The sequence below is a fragment of the Sphaeramia orbicularis genome, chromosome 24 (genome assembly GCF_902148855.1).
Source record: "Sphaeramia orbicularis chromosome 24, fSphaOr1.1, whole genome shotgun sequence".
NCBI classification, from domain to species: domain Eukaryota; kingdom Metazoa; phylum Chordata; class Actinopteri; order Kurtiformes; family Apogonidae; genus Sphaeramia; species Sphaeramia orbicularis.
In genome coordinates this window covers 28,744,698-28,765,277 of record NC_043979.1, presented here as the reverse complement: position 1 = coordinate 28,765,277, position 20,580 = coordinate 28,744,698, and the positions used below count along the sequence as shown (strand labels likewise).

The 20,580-nt window shown below is 36.2% G+C and overlaps 1 protein-coding gene across 1 annotated transcript in view; it reads left to right on the top strand.

The window, feature by feature from the left end:
- Positions 1-1,627: 1,627 nt before the first annotated feature.
- Positions 1,628-20,580, top strand: part of fmn1 (formin 1) — a 51,871-nt gene continuing 32,918 nt past the window's right edge. Inside the window, exons 1-3 of the mRNA XM_030128737.1 lie at positions 1,628-1,689; positions 3,525-5,359; positions 14,395-14,576. Coding sequence (XP_029984597.1) covers positions 3,613-5,359; positions 14,395-14,576 — 1,929 coding nt within the window. The 5' untranslated portion in view covers positions 1,628-1,689; positions 3,525-3,612. The remainder of the gene's footprint in view (positions 1,690-3,524; positions 5,360-14,394; positions 14,577-20,580) is intronic.

Genomic DNA, 20,580 nt, shown 5'->3' with positions numbered 1-20,580 from the left:
ATATTTGTGACACTGGAAAGCTGAGTCTTATCTTTACCAAATGTAATATGACAGCATCAAAAGTTATTAGTGCAACAGAATATTTTAGCGGTTGCATTGAGTTGCTATATTTATGGCATTTTAACACCACATGTACTTAAACAATTTTCACTGATGATATGATTGACAACTGATTGATGTCAATATTAATTTAGGCATTACCCCGCGCCCCCAAAGGGGAGGCAAGGGGTACTGTTTTTGGTTCAGTTTGTTTGTTTAACACTCTAGCAGCAAACTATTGGTTGAATTCATATCAAATTTGGTTTATAGATTGTCAGTGGCCCAGAATAGATGTCATTAAATTTTGAGAAAAGTTCGTCCAAGTTTCAATTTTTTATGAGTTTTTTCAAACTCCCCCCCCCCCCCATTTAGTTATAATGGGTAAAATTTCACATGTCTGTTGCTGCAAAACTATTGGTTAAATTCATACCAAATTGACTTTATAGATTGCCAGTGACCCAGAATTGATCTCATTACATTTTGGAAACAGTTGGTCAAAGTTAAAATTTTGTATGAATTTTTAAAAATATTCCCATTTACTTAGAATGGGTGCAATATGTGCGAGGGGCGGGGTTTGTTGTGCCTGACACCACTTTTTGTAGCATCACATTAAATGGACAAATCAGACTGTACAACACCTTTGGTCAATGGTAGATCTGAGACTAAACTGAATACAGACTAATATTCTGTCAATAATTCACTGATTACTTGTTTTAATTCGGCTTTCTTTTCTTTCCTTAAACTCATGGACACTAAATTTAACTGGAGGGATTAATGAAGTTGACCTGTATACGTCTGTATATCTGTCAGTAACTGTGTTTTTCTAAAAGCTCACATTCACAGTAAACCATTTGATGCCTATTCCATGACCTAATACTACAATCATATTAAATACAGGTCATTTTTCTTTTTATTTGTCTTCGGACTGACTTAATAACATTACAAAACAACCATAATAGGGACATGTGTAAATAACATCTAACCTGTCTTGGAATGTGTTGTTGCTTTTCAGTGGCACAAACAGCTGTTTATTCTTCACATACGTCTGTAATCCTTCACAGACAGCTGGTCATAGGTCAGATTACCTGTGTGCATGCATGACGGAGGACAGATGTGGTTTACATGCTCCAGGTTAATATAGATTATACCCTACATGCAGGACTTATGGTGTGAACATAAGGTGACACATTTTTCTTCATGTATAAGCACATCCCGTCCAGTCCTCTGCATATGTATCTGTCTGATTCTAGTTTGCAAACAACTGAACTACCATCTTTATGCTCATCACAATTTATTAACTTACTCTGACAACTCACCAGGTAAAATTAATTTCACCGTTCATGCTTGGTTCATTTCTCTATAGAATGAAGTCAAGAGGATTACATTAATTAGTAGTAATGAGCCTACCATCTGCCTGTTTATGTGCTCCCCTCTGTACCTGTGTGTCCTCTGGGAATTAGTTGTGGTGAGTTTTATTCTGCTCATCCAATAGGAGTCCTGGAAACTCCCTTTGCGAGTTGTGATTGGTTGAAATCCCATCTGTCACTATGATGGGCGGGAGGGTGTCGTTTGTGACCTCAGTGTCGCTGCAAGTGTTAAAGAGAAGCAACCTGCTGCTGCATGGAGGAAAGCAACAGTTTACATCTCCAAGTAAGTCACTGTCTTTTGGTCCTGTCTCTGTCTGACAAATATTATAATAATGTGAATACTGATAATGCATATAAGACAACAGTAGATTTTAGTTTGAACAAGATGCTAATGCAGATTTAGTAGTTTACTACAAAAAAAAGTAGCTTAAGTCATCATGCAGACTATGATTTAATAAAATATAAGTAAATTTATGTACATATGTGAGATGTTATAAAACATTTCCATGTCTTCAGTTAATCGGTTATTCTCTAACATTCCATTCTAGTTACATAACAGCTACATCGTCATTTTAAACTAGATCATGATGGCATCAAGACATTGGTTTTGCATGCATATTTGTCTTTGCATAATACCCTGCACTGACCACTGACTGCCTCTGTCAGATGCCAGTGTGTGCATCAAGTCTGTGTCCTCATTTACCCAACATTCAGTTTACAACCTTCCTCTCATCTATTATTATTATCATTATTATTATTATTATTAGTAGTAGTAGTAGTAGTAGTAGTAGTATTGTTATTGTTATTGTTATTATTAAAGTAGTGGGCCTTCATGACAATAGGAAAATCTACAATGTGCCATAAATACTGAACATGCCATGTTCAATGTTATGATGACAATAGGACTTGCATATGTATAAATGTATAAATTGTAATACTTTTATATTGGGAATGGATCCCAGGAAGAATGGTCTCTACTTTGGTAGAGACTAATGAGGATCCTTAAATAAAGAAATACACAAATATCTGAACATATATAGAAACAGTGCTGACATGCATTGACTAGCTCATGCACAGTTAATTAAATAAATCATTTCAAACAAGTTGCACATAAATAACTCCTTAATTAAATAGAACATTAGATTCCACATTCTGCAAAGACATGTCTGTGTAGGTTCTCATTTGCCCAGGTCATCATTCTTCTTGGTTGTTCTTCTCAGTTCAACTGGACTAGTTTAGCTCTTTTGAAAACGTTTCGTCTCTCATCCAAGAGACTTCTTTAGTTCAGTTCTGAAGTAATCTCAGTTCTGAAATGAAGAAGTCTCTTGATGAGAGACGAAATGTTTTCAAAAGAGCTAAACCAGTCCAGTTGAACCGAGAAGAACCACTAAGACGTATCATGCATATTCGTGTAACGATGGCACTGAAAATATTTAAGATTTCTTCATATTTAGTTAGTATTACATATGCACTGGTCAGGACAAGTAAGAAGTAAATTAGGTTGCATCTTTTCAGAGGACTGGGGTAAGCAGCAGTACAATCATGTTAAGTTTTTGTAACTCCATCACAGAAAGTATTAGATATTGCATGGCAGCATAGTTTCACTGGTTAAAACAACAATGAAAGTTGTAAAGAAGAAAGAGTTTTGCTCATTTGTGGTTAGAAAAGCAAAAAGAAGATTCCCTCACATATCTTACATGATGAGGACAAACTATTTACTATGACGCATACTTTTCAGAGCTAGTAAATGCAAAAACAATCTGTTTAAGTTTTCTTTTCTCCCTATTTCCATAACTCTACTTCATAAAAAGCTGAAGTCTTCAGTATTGATAAGATCCTAGTCTGGTGTTTGGACTTTTTATGTATTCTTTCATACTCCTTGTCTTCGTATTTCATTTTTACACTTTTTCAGTGTTGTATTATACTCACATTATTTTTGTTTATTATCAAGCTGCAATACAATATTATTGCCTGAGACAAACTTCCCTTAGAGACTTAGTAAGACTTAAATGTAGAGGAAAAAGCCATTTACAAGTTTATAATTTGCCACAAAAATAACTCTTGCTCTTTAATTAAACTCAGATAAATGCAAAACATTTTATTTTCATTATTTTTCAGGGTTTCTGTTGAAGGAGAATTCACTGGGCCAAACAGTCAAAGACCAAACAGAAGTCACCTGCTCTACCTGTTTTAATCAGTCAACACTATGGAGGGCAGTCATTCCATCATGGAGCTCTACATGCCCATCATGGAGAGAAGCTGTGTGAGTAGATTTCTCCCCCTGCACAGAGGTCCAGCTTCCCCCTCTAAAGCCCCTCTGAAGCACCAGCGAGGCTTGACCTCCAGCTGCAAAGAGGAGGGATGGGCCGGATCAGTGAAGCAGGGCCAAGCCGACAAATTGGGCCCTGCAGACTTTACAGGAACTCACAAAGCAGCAGATGATTCTTCTGAGATCCTCTGGCTGACAGAGTTATTACTGCTGTGTTCAGACTGCCAGGCTTTCATGAACATGGGCAACCAACAGGGGACCAAGATAAACTTGAATAGTTTTGCGGAGAGTTGGGATTCTTTTTCGAAATCCCCTAATATCCAGATCCCTCAGAAGAGAAGAAGAAGGACAGAGGGGCGACTTTACACTGGCAACCTTCAGCATAACCTCAAGATGATGCCAGGGACTCTATGGGCACCTTCCAAAGCAAGACGGCTGACAAAGCTCCGGATGATGAACTCCCCTGCCTTTGGAGATACACAGAAATGGGAGGAAGAGAGGCCAATTATCTGCACACCTGAAGCCAGGAGAAAGAGACGTTTAAGGAAAGAAAAAGAGCAGAGAAATGCTTCAGTGTTGGAGGAGAGTGATGGTAGTCTGCAGGATCTGGCACCACCATGGAGAGAGAAGTCAACCGCACCAGCCTCTGTGCATTTTTCTAAACCTTTCAGCACCAAGGCCCATTTTGCTCCAAAAAAAGATGTATCTATAAGGGAAGAATTGTCTTTTGCTGATTCAGAAACAGACCTTTCTGAATATGACAATGAAATGTACTCAACATGTACTTCAGAGTCTAATCCGGAGCCAAAAAGTACCAGGAATAGTCCAGAATCGCAGGCAACAATCCAAACACAGACAGAAAAGGAAGTCGGAGGTGTAGAAAAGTCATCTCTGCAGATGTTAGATGAGATGGGAAAAAAGGCCGCAACATTACGAGTGATGGGTAAAATCGAGGAGGTGGAAGGGATCATACGCCGGGTGAGTCTCACTAGTTTGGACTGGATCAAAGAAAACAGGGAGGAGAGAGATGAAAACCACCGTCTTCATGAGCTGCTGAAACAGAGGCCCTGGGAAGAATCCAGCGCTGAATCGAAGGATGGGGAGTCTGCTGATGATCGGCCTCTGTTTGTTGAGGAGCTTCGAGCTCTGGGAGAAGCTCTGAGCCAGAGTCTGCATCAGGCCCTGAGGATGGAGGGAGAAAACACAGACTGGAGGCCAACAATCACTCACATTGAACCCTTAACCAAGACCAGAAAGACTTATAAAAGGCCTCATCATCTACCATTAAAACCTCATTTTAACTACTCATTAGTGCCGAACAGTTCCTCATCACCTTCTCTTTCAAACTCCTCCATGCCCTCTCCGTCTCTGTCTTCAATCCTGAACACGTCTACGAGAACATCCAGCAGCTTTGGATGTTCACCCCCTATCCTGTCCCCTCTGTTCAGCTCTGAGTCTCAGATACAAACAGATCAACATGAAGCAACCACCCCTGAGTGGATTAAGCAGAGCAGAGGCTTTGAAAAGACCACCAGACTGACAAGTGGAGAAAAAACCTATCAGAGGAAAAAGAAGGATTTGGACTGGGTGAATCTGGGGCTGAGTGAACAGTATCAGACTCATTCAGAGATAAATGGGTTCACCAGTGACACAGAGGACAGTCAAAGAGACCTGCTGCTTTCAGGTAAAAATACTAACATAATATTTCTGGCTGTTTTTTTTTTTTATTCACGTACTGTAGTTAAAGCTGCAGTCTGAAATAAAAATGCCATAATTACTTTTCTGCATACTGTAATTCGAGTGGTCTGAGAGGATGTGAGACTTCTGCATCCACTCCCCTGATTTTGTCCAATCACAAGTGTTTTCTGACAGGTAGGCGGGTTGAAGCTTTGACTGACAGCTTTATTTACCAGTCACTGATCAAATTCTGCCTGTGACCTGTACATGACTTCATTTCTTGGCTTCATTTCCTGATATGGAAGCTTAGAGAAATGGTTGCACTTTCCTATAAAACCATTAAACAAGATCAGGTCTATATTTATATTTAGGCTTTTGATTTGGGAGGAGGGAGCTGCAGGAGGAAGGCATCTACAAGGGGGGCTGAAAAGTTCATAGCCTGACTAAGAAGGAGTTCTTCCACAGCAATGAAACTTGGCATACATTAAATTCAACCTCTCCTGATACTAACTGCATGGTTTATTTCCAGATAAACCCACACTGGATAAATAATTTAGGACTTTGAAAAGTAGTACCCAAGACATTCGATGAACCATCCGTGGCACTGTGGTCTTATCAAATGTCTGCAGAAAAAGGGGTTAGCCCCCAAGGACATTCATGCTGACATGGTTGGTATAGGGGATGATGCTCCAGCTTTATCAGCTGAGCAAAAGTGGGAAGCTGAATTCAAGAGGAGAGAAGAGGGAGGGAGAACGAGGGAGGGGTGAAGAGCAAGCATTTTCATTAAATGTCTGTAGTACTACTTTTCAAAGTCCTAAATTATTCATCCAATGTGGGTTTATGTGGAAGGAAACCATGCAGTTAGTATCAGGAGGGGTTGAATTTAATGTATGCCAAGTTTCATTGCTGTGCAGTAACTCCTTCTTAGTCAGGCTATGAACTTTTCAGCCCCCCCTCGTAAAAATAACTTTACATACAATTTTACATTTATGTAGCTTTATACTTCTACTCCATAACAACTCAGAGGCAAATTTTTACTTTTTACATCATTGTATTTGTTTGAGGGCACTGGTTTGCATTAGTCTGTGATTGACATTTTTGTATCCAATTCCTATCCAGTGAAAACCACATATTTCTTAACACGTTTGGGTTTTTTTTGTCCTTTTTTCCCTTACGGGCTGAAGAACTTTTCCACTTTCTTAAGCAAAATAAACACTTAAAAACTCTCCTTGATTCCCTGAAAATGCATTGTCACAAAGTTAAAAAACAAAACAAAACCCCAAAACAAAACAAAAAAAACAGGCCTGTTTTTCTAAGCTCATAAAAATGTGACTTTTTAGATAAACATGGTTCAACACAGTAGAGTGATTCTACAAACATATGATGATTTTATGGAATATGATGCATAGCTATTGATTAAACTGCAAACTGTGCTGCCACATACCACACACATGTCTACACAGTTCATTTTATGTAATGCTACAGGTTGAAGAACTGTGTCCAAGACAATAAAATTTACTGTACTTGATCCAGAATATAAAGTAGTTCAAATGAGCTCAACCGTAAACAGTAGAAACAGTTAAATGAAACATGCACATTAATGCAGCAGTAAACTGAATCCAAACATATTAGACGTACATCCACTTACTTACATGATGATATCACACTCACTTAAGAATTTAAAATGCAGAACATATACTTGTAATGAAGTATTTTCAGTTTTGTATTAGTACTTTTACTTAAAGAATCTGAATTTCTACCCACTATCAGGGTGTTACGTGATTGTTTTTTTGTCACATTCTGTTTGCTATCTTCAAGGCTGCTGTATGGGAGAAGTATTTTAAAGGATTTTCCAGTTGTTGCACTGTGCAGTTTTCACTCCACTGTGATACTCACCCAACCTCAGTGCAATAGTCACTACCCATGCACCTTGTTTTTTTACTCTTTCCTTGTATATATCCTACTCTGCCTGTATATATCCTTATTTTAATAGAATCTTTATTTTTGTCAGTAGTAGTTTGTCACACATGTAAACATGCACCACACACCGAAAATTATTTTCTGCCTTTATCCCATCACTAGATCATGCATCACACACACTGCATGCTAAGAGCAGTGGGCTCACCATGTCAGGCGCCCGGGGAACAAAATAGGGGGGTCAAGTGTCTTGCTCAAGGGCACATCAGCCAACAACTCTCCACCAGTCCAGTGAATCGAACCGGTGATCCTTTGGTTATAAGCCGACTCTCCAGTTATCTAGGCCATGGCATACATATAGAGTTAGCTTTTTGTATACTTCAGTAGTTTTTAGAAGTACTTAAAGTAGTACATGTATATTTAATATTCTATTTTGTAGCTTTTGTACGTTGTCTGTATTTCTCAGTAGTTTGTGTGATATTGTTATGCAGTCTTTTTCGCTGCTAAACAGATGTTCATTGTTCCTGTGACAGTGACAATAAAGATCTATTCTATTCTATTCTATTCTATTCTATTCTATTCTATTCAGATATGGCTGCATATGTTTCATGGTCTTACATTTAGCAGGAGATAATAGCTCCAGAAAGTTGTTGGCGTGGTTCCAGGATGTGTGTATGAAAAGCTGTGAGCATAACTGCGTAACATTGACTTTTAGTGGTTGGTTAGTGAAGTGAACAGAACAGGAAGAGCAGACGGCTTTAGAGGAGGAACATGCTGACTCCTGACAGTCAGTTTTACACATTGATTAGGACGCTCAGATTTTAGTACTTTGACCTCAGCCTGGTGGTGTCTGCTCTCATCTTCTCCCGTAGTCTCATTTGGGTCGTTGAACACAGACACACTCACTCTCTCTAACCATTTCTCTCTCTCTCTCTTTTTTTTTTTTTTTTTGCCACAGCTGCTGAAGCAGACCTGAAGGATGTGCTTTAGTCTGTAAATAATGACCCCTTACTGGTTTTACATACCATTGTATGTGTGTGTTCAGTCAGGTGTCAGCTACTGGATAAGCACCTGATGTGGGTTCCTCTTTTTAGAACAAAATTAAAAGTTTAAGCTCATCTGACTCTTGGAATGTTGTAGGAGAAAGGCAGTGATGAGTGTGAATATGTGAAATTAGCAGATACAAGAATAGCAAAAGTTGAAGAGACTTTTCAGTGTAGTGTTGTATGGAGCACTTACCCAGTTGGTTGACGTTTCTTCAGTTTTAAGAAAAAAGGAGTTCTTTTGTTGTACCAAAAAGTGATCATCCAACAGAAATGATTGCTGTAGGCTTTAAAGTTATTCAAACAAGTAAAAAGATAGATTTGGTTATAATCGAGGGTATAGAATATGTTAAATACTGCATGAAGATATTGTAGAAGAGATTATTTTTCATAAAACCCTTCTGTAAATCATTTAATTTACAACCTTCTTTCCTAATATAAACATAGCGAACCTATAAAAACAACTCCTAATCACATAAATGCCTCATTTATTAAATTCTAATCACTCCATTGGCTATAACTGAAAATTTGTTCTTATGAAACATTAAAGGTTTACAACTACATACCTGTGTTGTTACCAGTATCACAGATGATACGATATTGAAATTATTTGCCTGTTATGTTTGTCTGATCAAGATGAAGACATCTGTAGACCAGTGGTGAGCTTCATGGCTGGTGAGGCACTGAGGTTTTCAGAGTCAGAGCTACAAATATATGATCCCAAAAGACTGTCTTATTCATTTGATTGACAACAGTTAACAGGTTATGTTTCATATCAGCATTCTTTACACATACATACTGTATGTGATGTATATTTCATTTAAGGTCAAAAGTTAATTTTCAATCAAATTATGTTGGATATGCAATCTTCCACTTTGACATGAAAGATCCACTGGCAACCAAAATCATTTACTGATCTAAAAGTTAAATACCTGGCGGGCAGGTACCAGGCATCTGCGCTGTAGCAGGTACACTGTATGTACAGTGGGGGACACAATGTCTTTTTGGCATTAAACCAATAATTCGGTCTGCTTCTGCAAACTGCCAAGGAAAAAAAAATCTCTACCGGTGTTTAATTAAACAAACAGTTAAGATCACTCCATTGGATAATTAAGCAAACCCTGGAGTTTTAAGCAAAACCTGCAACAAATTTTAGTTGATTGTTGCACCTGTTGAGTATTTGTCTTTTACATGTCTTACTGTTATTGTTGTAATGTATTTATTTATTTATTAGCTGTTTGTTTCTGTAATTGTTTAACCTTGTTTATTACTATTAGCCCCCTCACCCCCTACCCCTCAAGGAGCCATTGCTCTTTGAACAGGCAGCAATTGTAAATAAGAATCTGTTCTTATTGCTTGCCTGGGTAAATAAAGGTTAAATAAAAATAAAATAAAATAAAATACTGCACTGATTTAATATGTTTCAGCTGCAACAAGTTCGTTAACCCTTTAACTGATGCAGTGAGCAGCTTTAAATTGATTAAACCACCATAGAAGCATAAAGATTGGACTGCATTTCAATGAAAAAAGGGTGGTCTGTGGTCTGATGAGTCCAGATTAGATCCTGTTCCAGAGTGATGGATGCCTCAGGGTAGGAAGAGATTCAGATCAAGTGATTACCCATCATGCCTAGTGCCTACAGTACAAACCTGCAGGGTCATTGTTTTGATCTGGGGTTGATTCAGTTGTTCAGGTCTAGATTCAAAACATGACCAAAATAAATGTTGTGACGTTACACAAACTTATTGAAACAAATGAACACACCAAATGAACACCATATTCAAAGCTAAATGTGGCCCAGTGTCCATGTTTATCATACAACCTCTCATCCAATAATCTGAGCTAATTCTCAAGGACATCATTTATTTCTGTGTAAAACAAAATGACGGGAAACACAAACGATAAACAACACATTTAGACGATTACGTTCTGATAAAATGATGCAGTGACAGATGCAAAGACAGTCATGATATACCATCAAATGCAAGATACTAAAGCTGCCTCTGGTAATGTAAAAAAGGGGAGAGTGTATAAATGAGGTAAACTTAGAACAAACTCTTCATAATAAATGCAGTGTTGGGCATAGGCTTAGATCAGACTCACTGCTGAGGAAATCAAAGCAGACCCAGTCTGGGCAGCAGGACGCCTAGCTGTCCAAATAGGATTAAACCTCTGAGCTTCATACAATACAACATGTCTTTAGAGGATGATGATTAGAGGGAGAAGAAGAAAGACATGCTGAGCTCTCCAAATCCAGTCCTCCGTTCACTGTGGTCAAATTGAGGACAGATAACACATTTTTCATAAAGTGTTTAATCTAGTTTCTGCAGCTGCTTTTTCGTCTGTTGAAAGTTGCACGACTGGTATCTTTGTTGGCTCTTTTATCTGAAATGATGCCTTGTCTTAAATACAGATGGTGAAAGAACAAAAAAAACACTGTTCTCCTCCAGGTTTGTTACCTTTGAATTCTTTTAATATTAATTGAATATTTTTATCCAAAGTGACCTTCAACATCATTGGTGCCGATGCACTTATAGCTTGAACACAGTAGAGAGTGAATCTGTTTTTGCAAAAAGGAATCCCACTGTGACAACTGAGATGAGATGAATCACTCACTACAGTGTGTCTAAAGCAAATGTATGTACATGTAGTTTTTTAATAATTTGAAACAGTAGTCAGAGTATGCATAACACTGAGAAATCGTACATCACTTTGTTCTCCTACATATTGATTTTTCTGCTTTAACCCTTTCATGCATTGTGGTCACTCCAGTGGACAGTTCTTCTCCAGCTGTTCTCTTGTATATTCATAGGTTTTGTTTTAGTTCCATATGAGCCAACACAATGGACACTTCTGTAACATTCCATAATACACTGCAATTCATACCATTATGATAACTTTACTGTTCTTGATAAACTTGATCTGCAGTAACATTTTTAAGTGTAAATCAGTTGTTATTTGTTAGACAAAAAGAGTTGTTTTTTGCATATTATTATATGAGGTAATAACTAGCATTAGAGTATGTTAAAATGTGAGAAAACATCAATTTAGCAGCCTTAAAAATGTTATTTCATTGTTTTCATTTTACTTCCTGATATTGGGTTTTAAATACATATTTCTTTACTTAAAAAATTAAATGCATGGACATTTTTGTAACTCCACGAAAAAAAAAAAAAAAAAAAACTCAATCGCAATTTTTTTTTTTTTTTTTATGCCTAAGGAGGTATAAAAACACTCCAGAAAAAAAAACTCTTGACTAAGGTTCTCATGCATGAAAGGGTTAATAGTTGTTCATCGCGCAGATTTGGTTGACTCATCCTATCATCTCCTATGTATCTAGTGTTGTTCTGAACATAACTATTCTAAAGCATGTAATATAAGTATAATAGAGTGATGTTAAAGTCTGTGCTTATGTCATATGTGCATAATGCATTCTGCAGTCAAATGTTATAATTTCCTTCATATCACCAAATGTATTAGTTGAGTTACACACAAATCAAAGAAGCTACAGTAAAAGTTGAGTTTATACCTCACACATTTTAATTTGGTGAACACATATGTTTCAGAAAATGCTGTGTTTGTATTTCTAATCGGAGGTTAGAGGTGCATTAATGGGCAAATACTATATATAACGCCTCAGCAGGTTTTATTATACATGTATTTTTAGTCATTTTATTGCATTCCGTTTAAGACTGTGATGTGTGTGCTTTGACTTTGACTTGAGAAATAATCTATAAATGTAGGATTTTTGGATTATTGCCCTGTCAGTCACAACATAATAACATAATTAAACTACAAGAGTATGACACAAGTTTAGTACTGTTTTCACAACTCAGATAACAGTTAGAGCTAGGTAAATAAAACCTTTTTGTTGTCATCATGTTATGGATGATTTTAATCAGTCGTTTTCTGGCCACATGAACTGAAGGGAAAATTATTCAAGAATATGCTTGCTTCACTAGAACTACATACCATATATGAATGAAGAAACACATTCAAATTAAATACATTACAAGTAGTAAACAGGCTGAATTTGTTATATTGCCCAGCCCCATGAGCAACAGATTTTATTGTTTCCATCTTAGCTGAAGTTCCTTATTACATCCTCATGGTGACACCATAGTTTAGCACAGAGGAGTTACAGCAGTGTGTGTTTTAACGCTCATTCCTTATATGATGATGACCAACTGGGGCTCTTGAAGATAAACTATTGTAATTGTCTATCTGGAACTCCCTCCCTGACTACCCCAGAGCTCCACAGTCACTGGACTCATTCAAAAAGGGACTGAAGACATTTCTGTTCAGACAGGCTTTTTATGGCTCACCATGATGCTTTGTTTTATTTATTTAGTATTTTATTTCAATATAATATTTTTTTTTTCATTGTTGGGCTGTCTTTTCTCTGTAGCACTTTGAGATTCATCTGTATGAAAAGTGCTTTATAAATGCAATTTATTATTATTATCATAAATTAAGCAATTAAGCATATTGTTTAGCAAAGCCCTATTAGTTTGAATATTTGTCATAACAAAAATAAATGGGTCTATATCAGGGGTGTCAAACGTACCAAAGGTTCCTGTCACGCCTATGGGATAAATTTGCGAAGTGCTAAAAACTGAAGGCATTAACAGCCAAGGGTGTGAAGCTCATTTTAGTTCCAAACTCCAATCTCCAAAATGTTAACAATATTATGCCTGTTACAAAATGTCTTGTGCATTTATAAATAAACTGTGATCTAGAACTCATAATGTGCATATGTAAATGAAAATTTGAGGCATAATATTGCTAAAATTCACTTATTTTTTGTATTAAATTTAAAGTTGTTCAGGTTATTCACTTTTTTGGGGGAAAGGCTAAAGTGTAAATGTACATTTTCAAGCATTTTGATAATGTAATTTTACTGTCTTGCACTAAAACAAAGAGAAAAATGTTGAATTCTCATTATTTACAACAGGGGTGTCAAACTCATTATAGCTCAGGGGCCACATTAAGCCCAATGTGATCTAAAGTGGGCCGGACCACAAAAATAATAACAGGGAAAAAGTAACATTATATTATGAAAATGTTTACATTTACAAAATTTCCTTAAAAAATGTGAATAACATGAATAACCTGAAATGTCTGTCCTGATATGCTTATCATTTACACATGTGCATTACAACTTACAGAGCACAGTGGATCTAAAAATACATTAAACATTTAGTAACAGGCAGAATATTGTTAAAATTATGCTTTATTCTCTTAAGACATTTCAGGTTGTTCATATTTTGTTCAGGTTATTCACATTTTTTGGAAAAAGATAGTTAAGCATTTTCAAGGAAATGCACTTTTTTTGCATAAAAACAAAATGAAAAATTTATAGTTCTCATTATTTATAGGTTATTATGGTAGTATTTTACTGATCTGACCCAGCTGAGATCATATTGGTCTGTATGTGGCCGCTGAACTAAACTAATTCTTAATATCTTCAGTGTAATTTTTGCATTTCACAAATTCATCCCAGGGCCTGGATTGGAGCCTTTGGTGGTCCAGTTTTGGCCCACGGGCCATATGTTTGACCCCTGTGATTTACAGGCTATTATGCTATGCTATGCTATTATGCTGGATTGGACATAGCTCCTATACTAAAATGAGTTTGACACCCCTGGTCTTTATCTTTAATACACATGAGGAAATCTGAGTTTGATGCATCTATCAAGTCTTTCAAAATGACTGACATAGTGCTCCTAACTTTTTGTAGTGTGTGAGCTACATTTAATTAAGACCCATGGCATGCATAACAAAATAGATAGATTAATCATCAAAAAAGAAGTGCATAGTTGAAATTGGATGCTGTTGATTGGGGTCCCCCAAGACCTGAGTATACTGGTATAAAAGCACTGAGGCAGAAACCAATTACATGAAGTCATTACAATCAAATTGATTGATGAAAGTTGGAGACTCTAGAATGGTAGACTAAAGAATCTGTGAGATATGACATAGGCTCTGCAGGTCGATAGGATCCAGGTTTAAGGTGCATGAGTGCAAATAAGAACCTCTGCAAACCGGTCAATACCATGTAGGTATGTTCTTCCTCCTCCAGACGAGGCTCTCCAACGGCAGGAGGAGATCTGGCAGCAGGAGGTGGAGGAGTCTCTGTCCTTCTGCAGGTCACTTTCTCATCCCTCCAGACCCAAACACGTGGACTTCTTGCGCATCACTGCCCCTGAAGACGACATCCTAGACACCCCCGCCCCCACACCACCTCTGCCCCCGGAGCCGAGGGTGAGTAGCGTGAAAGACTCGATGTGAAGGAGAGCGCAGCACTCTCATACTGTCCAGACTAATGGTTTTAAATATTTACTACCTTCACCTCAAAGTCTGCATGTTTCATTACAGTGAGTGACTGTGAAACCAGGGACTATAACCCAGGAAGAGGTTATGAATATAAATAAAGACAGTCACCGTTTCCAATTAGAACAGTATTAATGTTAAAACTATGCCGATAAATTCGAGTACTAAAAACGATCTACTGGTCCTGCTGAGAAAGAGGTTACATAGTGTGCGACAAAATAAAAAATTGACAGCTCACCCACATTTTGTTGCGATTGCACCCAGATATCACCACAAATCACTCAAATGCAAACAGAGAATTGACTTCCAACCACACTGATTTAATTGCTCTCACCAGTGGTTGCAGAAAACCCACAGGAGAGACAGGATTAATGCTGAAATCACAGGGAAACAAGACACTTAATTGGAATGTGAACAACAAAAAGAACACAATTAGACTGGAAAACAGAATAAATATAACAGCAACCATAAGATCAGATGCATTTACTATCCTTGCATCATAATCTGGTCATACTTACAGTATATACATACAGTCACGGAAAAAATTATCAGACCACCCTTTGTTTTCTTCAATTTTTTGTACATTTTAATGCCTGGTACAACTAAAAGTGCATTTGTTTGGGCAAATATAATGATAACAACAAAAATAGCTCGTAAGAGTTTTATTTCGGAGCTGATATCTAGCCATTTTCTATGTTCCTCTTAACAATAACCAAAATCACTGAAGTTCTTACATCAGTAGCTATGGCATTGTACTACCAAAAACAGGGCTTTTAGGCATTCCATATTTTCTTTTCTGTCTGTTTTAGTCACATGAGACACAGGAGTTAGAACTTGATTGCATAACCATAGTTTTTGAGGAATTTTGATTATCTAAAATTTTTTTCCACAACTGTACATACATACATACATACATACATACATACATACATACATACATATTTTTACTCTCAATTATTAGTAGTTATCACCAAAAATGTGTACCTTCTTCTGAAAAAATCTAATTAGTTCATTCTTGACTCCAAGTTAAAGTTGGTGTTATATTAGAAAAAAAAAAAAAAAAAATCCCTCAAGGCATTGCTGAGATGTCAAATTCATAAGAATGGACAGATTTTCATTCACAGTGACATTGATTTTTACCTCTGGATCCAAAAATCATTTCAATTCATGCTTATGTTCAAGTAAACGATAATGCATTTTGAACATAATGCACCATAGATGTATCTAAACATGTAACAATATCACATGGTCTGTCTTATATACAGTACACTTGCTCATAAAGTACACATAAAAGTCCACAGTATGGCAGCTACTACATTTTTGTTTCCTGTAGGCGATGATTCAAGTTCAGTCTCTATACCAGTTACTCAGTACTTTGACTGTGAAAACATCCAAGTTACTTTAACAACTCTTTTAGCTTTTTCTCAACCAATCTTATCAATATTGACTGATGTGTCAAAGAATGTGTTAAGGAGCATTTCATTGAAAACCACACAATGTCTTACCTATAATATATTATTTTTGTTTCCTAAGAATCCTTCACTAATACACACTTAGTTTTCTCCACCTGTTTTCCTGTACTGACAGACTCTAAAGCATCGTATACTCCAACTGCATCATGTTTTACTAATCTATTGGCAGATTATTTATATGGCACATTTCATACACTAAGGTAGATCAATATACTTTACATGAGGTGAAGGAAAATAATAAATAATAGGAAACAACTGCTTAAAAGTACATAAACAATAGAAGATCCAAATATTGAATATTTGAAATAAGAGAAAGTACAGATTATGTAAAATTAAAATAAAAAGAGATTAAATAATAAGTACTACACAGCAACAAGAGAAACAGTGTAGTATGAATTAAGACTTAGTTCAAAGTTAGAGTTCATTCATAAGCTCAAGAAAAAGAGAAATGATTGCTTCGATTAAAAAAAATATCTCTACATTTGAGAGTGAAACATAATCTCTACTGGTGTTAGTTTGTTCCATCGTTTTGCACTTTAACAACAAATGTGCTAGTTTTATTTTCAGTGTTTTAGAGTAGTAACCTCACTCTACAGAGGCCTTTGTGTGATATTTCAGTGAAAATATTCAGAAAAGCTGTATCATTGTGACTTTGACCCACATTTTTACACTACAGTGGGGGCTGGTCTATGAGGCCAGTAGTTCCACGGTCCCACAGGTCCAGGTTTAAGAAATAGCCTCATGCTTTGCTGTGCGACAAAGGATGTTGTGTTCCCCGCTGTTATATAACAGGATGGATTTAATGCAGCTCTGTAGGTGCATTGTATATTCAGTGGTGTCTTTATTAGTTTGCTGAGTCTTTAAGCTCTCCCTCCTGCTTTCCACCTGTGTACATGATGTTTTTATGAGTTAAGCATTAGCAATATGGTCAGTAATATAATATGATAAATGTAACAGAATAGAATAGAATAGAATAGAATAGAATAAAATAGAATAGAATAGAATAGAATAGAATAGAATAGAATAGAATAGAATAGAATAGAATAGAATAGAGCATCATTCTACTTAAACATTATATACAATGGAATTTGTGTAGCTACATCTGGTCTGTACAAGATACATAATTATTACACATATATACAAGAATTCTTGCACTGAAAATACTTATTGCACTTGAATACCTTATGTCACTTTTCATGCAAATATGCAACCCTGATTAAAAATAGTTTAGAACGTTAAATTGAAAAACTAAAGTCAATAATTATATTATATAAGATGAACCATATGAAACTGATAAAAGGGGATGCAGTCACAGTAGAATGTAAATCCTGCTCATGAAAAAAAATTCAGTCCATTCCTTCATGTGTTTTGTTATGTGCTCACATAAAGACAGACGTGAACTAAAATAATCCTCTGATTTATTGTCTGGAGAAATAAGTTTTCTTAAAACCTGTTGAAAAGGCAACAAAAATGTATTGATTGTTTGTGAGATCAATCTCAAGATCAAATAACAAAATTAAAAATATCAAAGTGGTTGCTATTCTAAAACCAGGAGGCAGGATTACTGAGAAATTTGGAAGAAATGGCAACAACAAACAGCTCTGATGTTTTCTTCATTAGATCTGTGTTCACATAAGCCAGATCAGTGTTTATTCAGTAATTGTTTGACATTGCATGTAAGTACAGTTTGTGTCTGTGAACTCACATAGTTGGTCTTCATCCTAGTCTTCATACTGATATAATTAGAGGGATAAAATATTTTACCACACAAGTCATTTTTCAGCCTTTATTCACTAGATGTTGCAATCAAATGTCACATAAATAGTAACCAGAATGATGGAGAATATGTAGGTCTGCAGTTTTGGCCAAAGGTTTTGGCAGTGACACAAACTGACTCTTTGCATAAATGTGATTTATTTGCTCATAAAAATCTTTCATACTTATAAAATACCTGAAATTATTCTTAATGAAAAACAAAAACAACTGAATCAGCAAAGTCCTAAAAGAACATTTGTGTCATTGCCAAAACTTTCAAATACATTTTTATAATTTTAATATCCATGTAATATATAAAACCAGTAAAATTGATCACCAAAACATTTGTAGAAGGGTGCTTCCATGAAACTGGTACCTAAAAACAAGACAGAGGGGCTGAAAATTCAAACAAGATACAATGTTATGAAGCAAGTTTGGAAGCACTTTCGGTCTTTTTAAAAAATGAATATTTACTGAGATAAAAGGGAAACTATTTTTCAGGTAAAACACACTTTTATAATATTTTTATGCAAAAATCTGCATGTAACATGGTAAAAAGGACATGGAAATTACACGCTACTATTTTTTCAAATATTTTTTTATTCTCTCACAGGTACATTTTAGGAATCGAACTAATTATGCAAGGCAGAGTGTTTCACAAAAATGACCACTGTTGCAAAATCACTCGTGATTTATATGTGTTTAAATAGACAGGTTCTGCGTGTAACGCAAGTGGACACAGTGGGTTACACGCACAACCTGGAATGAGACTGCCGATTCATGAAAAACCCACACGTCTGGATTAGAAAAACCACCAGGATCGTCAAATTTAACACAGTGTCTTTATAGCTGTATATAAGACCATTTGAAGCCATGTTTTCCAGATCAAATGCACTGACACCTAGGTAGCTTTTCTTGTCCCAATTTTGGTCCTATTTTTGGCCCCAGTATTTTGTAAAAATTCCTTGATTTTGGGATGGCTCGGAGTATAATGGCAAGAGTCTAAATTTTTTTTTGCATTTATCTGAGGTCATCATTAGGTACATCTTGGGGGAAAATATCTCTAAATTTCTCTTTTACTATGGGGTCTAAAAAGCTGATAAAGTGCCAGGTACCAAAATAAACCCCATTTTATAGAAGCACCCAGAAATGAATGTATGCAACCACAAATATTTGAAAAAAAAAACCCCTACATTTCTGCACAAACGTTCCATGTCTTCACTTAATGCTCATACAGTGTTCATTCAGTTTTTGGATACTGTTTGCAAACAGTGACACGGTTCACTTATCTGGAAGATTTGATTCTTACATGTTGGTTAAAGAAGTCTTTATTATCATATCCGATTCTATTAGTTTGACCTGTTTGTTGATATCGTTTACACTGTGAAATCACTCAACTTGTAAAACCACCGCTGAAAGTAATTTAATGCACTTGAAAAGTTGAACTGAGGGGACAAATAGGACGCTCATTAATGAGAAGCAGCTTCTGCTAAAAAGTCATGGAAGGGCAATGCTGGATGTTATTTTCATCACATTTGCATTATCTTAGAAACAAACATGCACCTTTGGGTCATTTTTAATCCCTTTGCATTTGTTATTGTCTCATATTAATCTATACATTCTCCACCTTCTAAGTTCAGAGGCCTAATGCTGGAAACCGGCCAGAGTGTTTGTCCAGAAGTTGCGGTATGTGCTCAGATTTTAATGCTATTTCACAGGATTATCTGGATTCATTCCTGTTACATAAACACAGCTTGCATAAAGGCCACAATGTCCCTCAGTGAGAATGAAAAAGCACTATTAGTATTCAGATTAAGTGTAGCCAGTTTCTCTATGATCAGAAACAGAGAGTAAAACAAGTCTCAGTGTCATGACATAGAGTATAAAATGTTATCGCTATAATATGATCAGCCACTTACCTGCTGGCTGCGATAGCGCAACATGAAAACAAATAAAGGTGGAACCAGTGAGTGAAGAATCAACAAACATGAACCATGAAGGAGGGATTTTAGAGTTGGAGAAAACCTCCTGATACTTTTGTACATTTTGTGTGCAAATAATAAACTTGCACCTTAGTCAAAGAGGTTATAATTCTAGTACTGTCTCTGAGTTTGTCTATGAGGAGGTTTATGCAAGAACTATTGCACTGAATTCCATGAAACCAGCATAAAGTGCATCGGCCGTGAAGGAACCCATTAAATTTTGGAGGAGATCCAGAAACATAGCAGATCCTGAAATGTTTTCACTCATTCTAATCCTCATCCCTTGTATGCATTAATGCCCAAATATTTTTAATTAGCTTGGCTTGACACAGTCATTGTTGTACTAATCTACACTGTTTCCCATAAAGTTGGAATAATTTTGTTTTCAGACACATTCCTCTTTTTATTCCTATTTATACACATCAGTAATCGCCTTTGATCTGGTGCAATGATTATGTACTGAGTCTATCAAGAATAAATCACATGGTCACAATCATTTCGTGAGAAGAGGTCAAATATTTTATTCCAACTTTATGAGCAGCAGTGTATATATGTAACTTTTAAGTAAAAGTTAATTTTCAAAAAAAAAAAAAAAACTTTCTGAGCTTTATTTCTTTTTTTAATTCGTTTGATTTGGCACACATCAGCCCATAATCCATTTACCAACCTCTTGAGACTCAGCAATGCATTTTTGTCCTCTGTAGCTTTATTAAAAAAAAAAAAAAC